At 37.4% G+C, this 12,509-nt stretch overlaps 1 protein-coding gene across 1 annotated transcript in view; it reads left to right on the forward strand.

Annotated features, from left to right (window-relative positions):
• Nucleotides 1–12,509, forward strand: part of COL19A1 (collagen type XIX alpha 1 chain) — a 304,480-nt gene that overhangs the window by 230,039 nt on the left and 61,932 nt on the right. Inside the window, exons 18-19 of the mRNA XM_033102674.1 lie at nt 3,428–3,472; nt 8,702–8,764. Of these exons, the coding sequence (XP_032958565.1) occupies nt 3,428–3,472; nt 8,702–8,764 (108 nt within the window). The remainder of the gene's footprint in view (nt 1–3,427; nt 3,473–8,701; nt 8,765–12,509) is intronic.

The raw sequence follows: 12,509 nt of genomic DNA on the forward strand, positions 1-12,509 counted from the left end.
GTCAATTTTTCTCTAATTACAGAGATAATGGAAGACTAACTGAGATTTTAGGTAATCAGACATTAAATCCCCCCTTTTCTATGCCAAGGTGCTTTGAAATAATAAATGTGCTGACCTATACCCATGAAGAGGATATCAAACACTAATCTCACGCCAGTACAAGAGTAAAAAATATCCCATAAGAGAAGCAAAAGGATTTATACAAATAAACCTCAACTACCCAATCTCTGTATTTCAAAAGATAAACTTTGAGTTTGGCTATGCAATCACAGAGAGAAGAAATTTCTGAGCAAAACTGCTTCCTACTGACTATTCCTATTTTTGTCTTTGCATTTGCATGTGGTTTTTGATGGCTGGATTGCACAGGCAAGAATTTTCTGGTTGGCAACTGTCAAAAAGCATGGTGAAATCAAGTTTTGCTATAAAATATGGAATTCTCAGGAATATGGCAAATTCTAAATCAATATATAAAAATAAATCAATTTTGAAATGTTGACAGGCAGTAAACACATGAGAAAGACATTTTCAACCAGATGGTATGGTATTAGGTTGGTACAAAAGTAATTGCGGTTTTTGCAATTATTTTTAACCTTTTAAACCGCAATTACTTTTGCACCAACCTAATATATTCTGATAGAACAATTTCGTTCAAAGTTGTTTTTATACAGGAAAGTCATGATGCAAAATTTACTGTCCTAAATTTTTCTTAGTAAACAGGGTTTTTAATGACCCCATGTCCTGGGAGGAGAATCATGTCCTTAGTCTCTTTTATTATATTGAGCCACAGGAAATTGCTGTTGTTTGACTCTTTAGGGCCTACAAAAATGGCCATCTTCCTATGGTTCAATCTATACATGCCCAGGTTTATTCCCTTGTTTCCAAAGAATACCCTTTGCAGGACAATTGAATAGCTCCAGTCTTCCCGCTTGCCTGACTATGCGTTCCAAAGTTCCATTCACCATTTCACACAGAGAAAAAGGACATGTTCTGACATCCCAGAATTCTTGAAATGGGCAGTCCAATTATCAGCCCCCCACACCACAACCCTTACCACTTCACCAGAAACTTTTACATAAAAACATTCAAAACTATATAGCTATTATATATACTCAAAAGGCTTATAAGAACCCATTCAAAAAACATGGCACCAAGGTACAAAATGACCTAGTTAAGTTGGAATACATCTGAGGCAGGTTCTAGAAACACAAAAACTATGCCTTATTGTTTAAGTAGAATCAAGTAATTGTCTGGTGCAATTAGTTTGAAGAAAGTAGAGAGGAGAATCTCACATATCAATGAATTAAATGCTACTGAATCCACCTTGAGTATTGTTAGCCTAAGAGTGGAGAATACCTATAAAGGCCGCTGAGGAGCCTTGATTAGATGGATTTCATACCTCATTTTCTTTCTGATCATTTATAGCTCAGGATTTTGAGAATACAATCTTTGTTTTCAATTTAGACATCTCAGACCAAAGTTAAGTAGGAAAAATTGGAGAATATCTGTTACAATACCAATAATAAGAGCAGTTATAAAGTATGTTTTTAGTTGGGGCAGCATGAATAAAATATAAGGCACATTTAAAATATTAAACTATAGCAACAGTGACCTGAATGGATACCTTTGTGCATTTTTGTTGTTTAACCATTTCTGTACTTTTAATTTTTTTCTACCAACATAAGTATTTTTAATTAAAAAAAATGTACAATGGGATAAATACATAAATTAAAATTATTGGCTTATTTATTCAACAAATATTTATCGAATCCTTCCTATATGTTAGGTACTGCTCAAGGCATGGGGCGAGCATTTAATTCCAGCTCATCGTGGAGCTTGCATTCTAGTGCACCAGGTGCAAAGACAAAACAAACACAAAAATAAAAATGTTAGTAAGCATCATGAAACAAGAATATAATGTCCAATGAGAAGGTATTGAGAAGGGAATCTGTCTGGGAGACCCATCGGAGGCTTCCATGAATGACATTTTATAATAGTTGAAACCTGAGGGATGAGTACTTGCTAGCCATACAAAGAGGTGAAGACAGGTAGTGATCTAAAGGGTGAAATGGGAAGGCTCTTAGCCCAACTAAGAAGCTGAGAGAAGGTCATTACATCTGGAGCTTCTGAGGGAGAAGAATGGCCAAGATGATGCTGGAGAGGGAAATGAGTTCAGCTCAGGCAGGATTTTGATGGCTTCGTTAGGTTTAGAAGTAAGGAAGTCAGAATGCCTTTTAAAGATATCGCTCTGACTTTATTTAGAGAATATATACGAGTATGTGTGGGCAGCAAGAATGGTTCATAGAGGGTCAATTAGAAAGCTATTGTAATGATGCTGGCAAGACATGATGTGGCCTTCTCGGAGTGAAGGTAGGTAGCGTGAAGAGAAGACATTTTGGAGATAGAGGCAATCTAGGCTGATTATACTGGAGGAATAGGGAGGAGGGCAGTGTTGAGAATGACACCCGGATTAAAGGAAGAGTTCTGTGAAAAAGAGAGGATGAATACAGATTTTCTTTCTTTCCTTGATTTTTTTTTCAATTGTAAAATGAAATTACCACTCATTTTAATAGGTCAAACTGCAGACTTACCCTAGGAAGAAGTTAATTATCAGTTTCCTGCTTCTGAGCTAATGAATGTTAACAGTATAACATAATTCTCTCATCTTTCTCTCTCAGTAGTGTGTATTTGTTGTATTTTTTAATTCCGTTTTGAACTTACTGGATAGGAATTTCTTCTAGAATTTACAAGTGAATACATCAAATAGAAAATTACATATTTATATATGTCGAAACTCAGAAGGCAGATGTATGCTGGGTTTATAAATTTGTCTGTTTTTGTGTGGGAGTGGATACTTAAACCGCGGGGTGTGCCTGGGAGAAAATGTTCAGTCACAAGAGACGAGAGCCTACACAGAGTCTCGAGGAAGTCCTACCTTTACCAGTTAGATGAGGAAAGAGGAATGAGGAAGAGAGGTCCGAGAGACAGGAAGAAACCAGGAGGGTGAGGTATCATACAAGTCAAGACAGTGGCAAGTGTAGCCAAGAGGTCAGCTAACAGAATGTCCGTTATACTGAGTAACAACGATATCATTAATAACATTAGAAAGTCGTATCTGTGGAGTAGTTGGAGACCATGTGAGGTTGCCAGGCATTCATTTGGAGTAGTGACAATTTTCCTGTGGAGCTGTGAGATTTCTCCAGAAGCATCTCCAGGGAGTAAGTCACAGACAAGATAAGACAGTGTGTCTGAAGTTGGAGTTTTTCAGGAATATTTAACAGAAGGTGAAAAAGGCAGAAATAATTAAAACAGTATCAATAAGAAGCCATTACAGTACTAGTATCTGACTATTAATATTTTTAAAGTAGAGACAGTATGTATTAAAAATAAATGAACATTTTGTATTTTTATTTGTTTTATGTTTATCTAGGGAAACTTTGGTGAACATGGAACTGGTGGCTCAAAAGGAGAGAAGGTAATCTGATTTTCAAAGTGAATACAAACGTCCAGGGTTTTACACCAATTCACACATTCACATGTCAGGGGCAGTCCACTGCCACATGGGGGTCCCATCCATAGGGAGTCTGTCGGGCCAGCATTGGGCACCATCTCCACCTGCCTCCTGATGGGGCAGCAGGATTGGAGTCTGCTCCTCAGTAAAGACTGCTGAGTAGCAGTTGGCTACAAGAAAGGGTAACAGGATACACTGTACTAGGGTAAATAAAATTAGGACATAAGCCTCAGTTTATAATTAAATGTTTCATGGATTCATGTAGATGGCAAAAACAATCTGAAGACCTCTTTGACAAATGCCTCAGGCTCACGCTCACTGTTTTTGTGTCTTCTTAAATGCCCAAGCATAAGCTGTTGTGGGAGCATTTTATTTTGTTGTTGTTTTTTGGTGGAGTTTTATAATGTACAGCCATGGTTGAACCAATAATTATTTTAAAACAGTTTCAAAATTAAAATGCTGATGAATTTCCCATGCATTCTCATCATCATTCCCAGGTTTAATTATATTTGCTCTGAAGGTGGCAAATTCACTTGCCCACTTAAAAAGATGTTTCACTCCCGTTTGATTCTGAATTTGTGGTGACTTTGGATTCAGTGTGAACGTGCCATTGTCAGGAACAAAACAATGCACATTAAATCTACAGGCAGAGATGTTTAGGTTTGAAAGTACTCTGAGGGAGTGTGGCCTGTGAGTGCTTCATTCATTCATGCAGTAAAAATTTTCTTGATTGAGGGCAGGATATTTCAACATGAATCCAAGAAAATATGACTTCTGTGCCTTATAAATCAGTGCAGCCAATCTAGTCAAAAGATCATACATCCATCACCAGAAAATTCTGCTAAAAGACAGTCTCAACAGAAAGTGGGAGCTTCTTATGGATTGACCATTGAAAATGAAATTTTCTGCAAAAAAAGAAATAAAACCTTGACATTCTTAAGAAGACATCCAAACATATTTATTATACAGCAATAATAACTCCTGTGTATATCTTGGATTGCACTGCTAGCACATTAGCATTATTCCCTGTAACCAAATAGTGTACAGAATTCCTATACCACCGTAATGAACAAATTATATTTGAATCAATTACTACTGGACACCTGCAAGCTAAGAGGGAAATAAAGCAAAAGAAAGCCACAGAGCTTGTCACATAGGACAGCTGAGCAAAGAAGAGAGTTGTGGCACTTTTAAAGTATTTAAATGATGATTCATTTCATGAAACAAAACAGCTGGCTTCGGTTTTGCTATGTTCATTAGGGAACATATGTTACTTAGAAATTCTTAAGACCTCAGTGATGAGAAATTTGATTCTGTAAAACAGGTGTATTTCAAACTCTAAGGACCTTTTGTGTTGCTCAAAATCTTTTCTAATTGCTTCAGAATCTTAAGTGGAATTAGAAAAGCCAGTGGCATATCTGGTCCCTCCTCCCACCCAGAGAAATAAACTAGAAGAGTCTGCAGGGAATGTGATATAGTAAATGTACGATGTGAAAGGATATGTAAGAATTCTAATTATCAGGAGAAAGACTCTACCAATAAATAATGCATAAAATGAACTAAAAAACATAAGCGTAGCACTTGATGGAAGAGTGAAATGACTTCTACCTATACACATCCACTTCGTATCAGTTCTGAATCAACACTTTAGTTTTTGTTTTTGTTTTTGTTTTTTTTAATTATAATGCTATTCATGGGTCATTCTAGTGAGAATTTAAAGCTCCCTCAAGCTGTTCTCACAGATTTATTTGCAGCTGTGGTGGACCCAGTGGTTCTGAACCCGGCTGCACCCTGGAATCACCCGGAGGGCTTTTAGAAAACACCAGCACTCTGGCCCAATTCCTAGAGACTCTGATTTGGGGCAGAGCCCATACCGTTGGTTGATTGGCAGGGGGGTTTGTATTGCTATCATTAAAAAAGTGCTTCCATTGATTCTAATAGGAAACCAGGGTTGAGAACCATTGAATTGTGCCATTAAGTGGATTATGCCATTAATAGCTGTGTCTCCTAGCGCAAATCCCTTTATATGAGTATCAGTTTCCTCATTGGTAAAATGGACATAATTGTATCTACACAAAGTTGATGGAAGGATTAAAATCAAATGAAATGAAATGAGCATACCCAAAAGCACAATACCTGACACATAGTAAGCTCCCACTAAAGATTTGTTCCTTTCTTTTCATCTGCTCGACCTTTCTTTCTTCTCATGAGTTCTCATTGATCTCTTTTTGATATTAATAGTTATTACCATCCTTAACACCTGGTCTTGCTCATCTTTGCATTTCCCACCATAATTTTAACAGAAAACGGACTCAATTTATGTTGTAGAATAAAAGATTTAACCAAAAGTACAATTTCAACACATAAATGACTTAGTGTTGTGTAATATTTCACTTCTCAATGTGCTTGACTGGCAAAACAGAATCACAAAACCAGCCTACCATTTGGAACCCAACATTACATTACAATGATACATCAGAACAAATACAAAAGTAGAATCTACACACAAATCCCTCCTGGTTTAGCAGCCACATCCTGTAGCAAGAGCAGTAAGATACAGGGAGAAACACTAAGGAGCACGGAGTGGCTGTTAACGGTAAATGGCAAACAAACAAGACCAGCCTACCAGTACTGAAATGATGGTCTCTGCTCTGTAGCTTGCCTGAGACTGACAGAATGTGGTGAAGGAATAATGGATTTGCAAGTTGGTTGAGGAGAACTGCTTCTTTATAGAGACAGTGGAATAAGGAGACAGACTATTTAAGGACTCCTGAGAAATTAGCAGGGGACTTTTGGGCTCGACTATCAGAGAGAAAAGATAAAGCCACAAAAGCACCAAGTTTTTCAAATAGCATGCGAACTGCCAAATTAAAGGACAGCCTTTCCTGAAGCTAAATAAATTCATCATTTGTCTTTCAACTCATATCTATAGTGATAAATCACTGAACATCCATTTTAAATATGAAAAACAACTCCACATGCGTCTAAGTTCAGGTATCCTTCTGTTTGCAGGATTTTATATGAGGGAATCGATCCCTAAAGTTTCCTCTAAGCTCAACTCCTTCCAGTACCGCTCAGAGAGATAGATCAAAGCCTCTGTTGGGTCTTTTGTCTACATTCCAATGGAGACCTATTTACAGCAATTCAATGAATATGAGCTATGAATAGAATTACTCTTCCGCCATGCACATCTCCCCCTTCCCCTTTGGTATTGGGCAGATGTGATTTTTATAGTAATTTCTCCACACCTTCCCTGAATTCTACTTTTCTTTTTTGCAGATCAGTCTAACTACTAGGCATATTTTTCCTTCACATCTCTGCACACACCGGATAGGTAATAAGCAGGTCACACTGTACACCCTCATGCTCATATGAGGCCCGCTGTTTATTTCCTCTTTTAAACCAACAGCAATTGGTCCCTTAAATGTATCCACCAATTTCTCCCTCTTTTTACTTTGATAGAATTGATTATTGCTAGGAAAAGAAAATGCCTTCTCCTACAGTGTGGTAAATATAAGATTGATGGTATACTATATGTTTAGATACCAGAGGAAAAATACTTATATTATTAAACTCAAGATAAAATTTATGAAATATATTCCACCTATCTAGAAAAGTCCTTAATAAAAACATGATTTCGTCTATCCATTACATATGACAAGCTCTCTCTTCCTCTAATATAATAAAACCACAAATATTGATGTGAATAAAAATGTAGAAATAAGCCAACAATTTGAGGACTCTAATAAATTAGTACTTGAAGTACATTGGGTAGACTGTTGTTTGACGCTTCAAAATAAACAGGTAAACACATCCATACAAGGGGATAGGCAAAGAGATGTTCATTGTGGCCTTGTTTATAATAGAGAAAAGCTAGAAACCATCCAAATGCTCATCAGTGGAGCTGGGATAAACCCTGGTACATTAACATACAAAAGCTATTCAATGCTTACAATGAGTGAACTAGATCTGTATGTATCAATAGAAATGGATATTAAAAACAATGTTGAGTGGGGAAAAAAGCAAGTCACAAAATGTTACATACAAGATAAAGCTGTTTATGAAAATTTTTTAAACATTCAAAATAATATATTGTTTATGATTTCCCATATGCAGTAAAAGTATAAAAATGGATTCAAAATATTAAGTGCTAAATTCAAGGGAGCATCTCCCTCTAGAACAGAAATAGAGAGGGAAATAGAGCAGATTTACTTGATTGTAAGTTTTTATTTTTTTATTTTTTTAAATTTTGGATGCCTGGGACATGGAGGTTTGACATATTCAACTTTACGTTTTCTGTATTTATTTTTTTTGAAATAAAAAATAGACAAGACAGGCAAGAAAGGTATGTGTCCAGATACATCATTTTGCAAAAATGCTCTTGAGGGTCGGAAAAAAAAAGAAAACCCCAACACTATATAACTTCTAGTGGCTATTTTTATATGATATACAATTATACGATATTCAAGAATTTTGGTAAATGCTAAAAAGAAGCACAATGCTGGGACTTCTCTGAAGTCTGATTAATGACATATTTCCTTTCCACAAGTATTATTTCTAAAATTGTATTTTTTCAAAATACTCTTTACATGCCATATACAAATCCCTCTTCAAGATCTAAGACATCTCAGACATTTCCAATATGCTGCTGTCACCACATCGACAAGAATGGCTTCTTTGTCCACGGCCAATCATTTAAGCGGCAGTGTACATGCTGGAAACAGCTGAGAGACTCATTTTTCTTCATGTCTCCCCACTCCTCCACTTCCCCCCACCTTAAAAAAAGGAAGAAGTGTCTGAAATAAAATGAGTCTGGATTATTGTGTCAGTTAAACAATCTGATGTCTTTAAGATCACAAAAACTTCTCTCTTTTTGTGGTACAAAATTATTGTGTTTTTTTTGTGTGTGCTCTAGATGTTCTTTCCTTGAAAAATAATTAACTTTTGTTTCACAATTAATTTTATATATAGTGAATCATATGGATTTCTAAAAGACCTAAAGGCATTGTAAAGTGCTGACAAACACATTACTATGCAAACAGCCGAACTCCACTCAGAACTTGTCATTGTCTCTTGGAGGATAACAGATAAATTCCTGTGTAGAAGGAACACAAGCAATTACTCTGACTCTGACCGTCACTACAGTACTCACCAGACCTCATGCAAAATCTCTCGTCTGCTTTTTCTTGAAAGGGCGAAACTGGACAACCAGGATTTCCAGGGTCCATTGGGGCTAAAGGTCAAAAAGGAGAATCTGTAAGTATTTTAGCTTTCAGGGAAGAGAAAAAATATTCAAAAATAGAATTAAAACAATTTTTCCTAATAAGCCTCAATTTTATGCATGTTGGTTGCCCCTGCCATGCCAAACAACAGGAGATCAGATATTTGAGCAAGTGCTCTATGCAAAGTACTAAGTAATTTATGTGAATTAACCTACTTAATCCATTAACAATAACAACAACAAAACACATGATGTAGGCTATTATCACTACTATTCTTCAGATGAGGAAACTGAGGCACAGAGAGGTTAAGTAACTTACCCAAGATCACACAATAGGTGTTGAAGCCATGAATCACACTTAGACAGGCTGATTCTAGAACTCAAGCTTTAAAAATCACTAAGCTACCCAGCTATAACGAAACAGCATAGATAAAATGGAATAATAAAAATCAGTATATCAAAAGACTGGGTCTAATTTATCTGAAAAATTAGAAACATGTATCTATCCGCTCAAACTGCTCTTGGTATACTTTCTGAAGTTATTTTCCTTTCTTGGTTTTTGTAAGATCCAAGTGGCTTCTCAAGTCACTTTTCAATATTACTGAGGACAGTTTCTTTCAAAACTAAGTTCTTTTGGTGGGGGGAAAAGAAACCTTCACTGTAATTTTTACTCAGATAAGACCTCCTACAGAGATTGCACAAATCCTATTCACAAAACTGTTTTTTTAATGCTGCTAAAAAACAAACAAAAGGGGCAGCTGGTTAGCTCAGTTGGTTAGAGCTCCCTGCTCTCAACAACAAGGTCGCAGGTTACAACCCCCCACATGGGCCACTGTGAGCTGCGCCCTCCACAACTAGATTGAAACAACGACTGGACTTGGGGCTGATGGGTCCTTAAGTGTGGAAAAACACACTTAAATAAAAATAAAAGTTTAAAAAAACAAACAAACAAACAAAAACCCTTATGGCTGCCCTCAAATGAATCCATAAAAATCATACTTAAATGTTTCACACTTGTTGGCATGTCTTACGAACTCTGAACTGCTTTTCTAGGTTTCCACTGTCTCCCCTCCAAGCTTGAACAATGACACTCACCTGCTCTTAATTTCTGTGATACGTGTCAGACCTGGCAGTGAGATTTACTAAAATCCTACTAGAAAAGAAGGAACTTGCAGAGCAGAAAAGAGAAACTTCCAGTGGGTTAGAGCAGTGTTTCTCAAATGTGAGTGTGCACTTGAATCATCCAGGGATCCCTTTGAAATGCTGATTCTAATTCAGTAAGTTTGGGATGGAGCCTGAGAAGCTGCATTTCTCACAACCTCCTGAGCGATGTTCAAGCCCATGGATCATGCTTTGAGTAGCAAGGGTTGGAGGATTTCACAGCTCCTTGGAGATTCCCTCTGGTTTTCTCACCTACCACCAACATCTCCAGGCAGCCCACCTACCCTGTTGATGTGACCTTTAGCCTTATTTGCCTTTCCCAGGAGAACAAGCTTTTTTGCCTTTAACTCTTCTCCTTGCTGGCTCCCTCTTAACCCGTAATGACCCACCTCCCTGATACAACTTTGCTGCCTTCCTCCATGCTCCCCTCACACATTAAAAAAAGCACATTTTTTTGAACATTATTATGCAGAGAAGTTCAGCTCTTTGTGATCTCAACCTGTCTATTCCAGAACAGGATCTGGACTTGATTTTGTATAATAACTGGAAAGAAGATCCAAACAATTCAACTAAAAAATGTATCCCAATTGAATTCTAAACCACCTATCCCGAGTGGCAATTTGTCCCCCACTAGTGGACATTTAGGGTTTGACTAGATGTGTTACGTATCAGTGCTAAAATATACTTAAGAGATCACCTAGTTGAACCCTGTGATTTTATAGGTAAAGTAAGAGAGGTTATAAAAGGTAAATGACTTGACTCAGATAGTAACCATTGAAGCTAGGACTGAATATCAAGTCTCTAGACAACCAGGCTCTTGGTTTTTATTCTTTTAATACCAGTTACTTTAGTCCAGGGGTGTCCAAACTTTTTCCAACGTTTTTTACCAAGGGCCATATGCAGTAAAATACACAAACAGCCGGGCCACTCACTCGAGGTGAAGTACGTATTGCCTCACCTGGTTTAATTTAAGTAAACTCAATATATTTTTGGAATTTGCTGCAGGCCAATTATCAATGGATTGCGGGCCGCAGTGTGGACACCCCTGCTTTAGTCCATGTGTCTTGGCAGTGGCTGTAAAGGATCAGTGACATAAGTGGGTGACATACTCATCAGCAGAAACGAGCAGTAATACGAGCAATGTGGCCCACTGCTCATAGCTAAACAACATCATCTCCTATCTTAAAAATCAAATAGATTTTTTAGCATTAAAGCTGAAAGGCAAGAATATAAATAAAGCCCTGATCTAATGTGTGGAAATTAACCCATAATAAGAGAGTTAATCATGTTGGCTAGATATCGGGCGTATTAGTCGGAGTAGGGTAAGTGACAAATTAACCCTGGAATGTCTGTGGCTTAACCCAAGAAAGGTTAGGTCTGGCTCATGCCACTTGCCCAGTTGGAAGGAGTGGGTGATCTGCTCCATGCCACACTCAGTTACCAGGCTGATTACCACCACGCAGCCCAGCCATCCTGTATACGCAAGCTTCTTAGTCACCACTGCAGGAAAAGTGGAACTGGGGAATTGGGAACGGGCTTTTCACTGCCTCAGCCTGCCAGTAACACAGGTCACATCTCACATCTCATTGCCAAAACTAGCTGCATGGCCCGAAGGAACTGCAAGGGAGCTAGGAAATATGGGAGAGAAAGTGAGCTCCATCGTCCCTGGCCCATAAGACATGAGGTGAAAATCACAGGGGTTCATTTGGTAACCCCTTATTTCTCATTAGTGATTTGTTTAAGACCATGGCAATCCCTAAGAGGACCTTCAAGAGTAGTGTTATCTACCCTCATGGTTCTCACACTTTCTCTTGATTTTCATATGTAAAAGAAACGTTTTTTAAATTTATGGTTTCCACATTATTATCAATTCACCTAATTCAAATAATAAATAAATCAAATTATGAATCAAGTCAAACAGATTGAGCGACCATAGCCTGGGCCTGAAGTCAGGCTGCCTGGGTTTAAATCCTATACATCTTACTGGCTATGTGACCTTAGAAAAATTACTTGACGTCTCTGTGCCTCAGTTTCCTCATCTGTAAATGGGTATAATATTAGTACTTACTCCATTGACACATGAAGATTAACTATGTTAATAAATCTAATGTGATTAGAAGTGTTGATGCATTATAAGAATTTGATAAAAGTCAGCTCTTGTGATATCTGCATAACTTTAAATTCCCTAATTTATTAAACTTTTGGTGTACACCAGGGATGTCATGATAGTTAAGATAAATTATATCCCTACATTCGCAGAGTTTATAGGCAAGATAAACAAGGAGACATAAAGTGGGTGAAAGCTATTTTAGGAAAAATTACTCAGAACCTTTCTGAGTATCTTTCCTCATGCTTGAAACAAAACCATATATTCCCAACAGCATTTTTGTAAGAATACATGAGATCATGTGTATGTAATTTCAAGAACAGAAGCTAATAAGAGAAAGCTGTGTGTGTCTGTGTGTCTGTGTGTATGTGCCTGTGTGTGTGTGTGTGTGTGTGTGTGTGTGTGTATGTGTGTGTGTGTGTGTGATAATCTTCTATGTGAACCATACATAAGGAAACTGTGGCCTTGGGCAGCACCATTTCAATATGTCAACCACTCAGGATTTTCAAAAT

This window comes from Rhinolophus ferrumequinum, chromosome 3 (assembly GCF_004115265.2).
Source record: "Rhinolophus ferrumequinum isolate MPI-CBG mRhiFer1 chromosome 3, mRhiFer1_v1.p, whole genome shotgun sequence".
In the NCBI taxonomy this organism is placed as follows: domain Eukaryota; kingdom Metazoa; phylum Chordata; class Mammalia; order Chiroptera; family Rhinolophidae; genus Rhinolophus; species Rhinolophus ferrumequinum.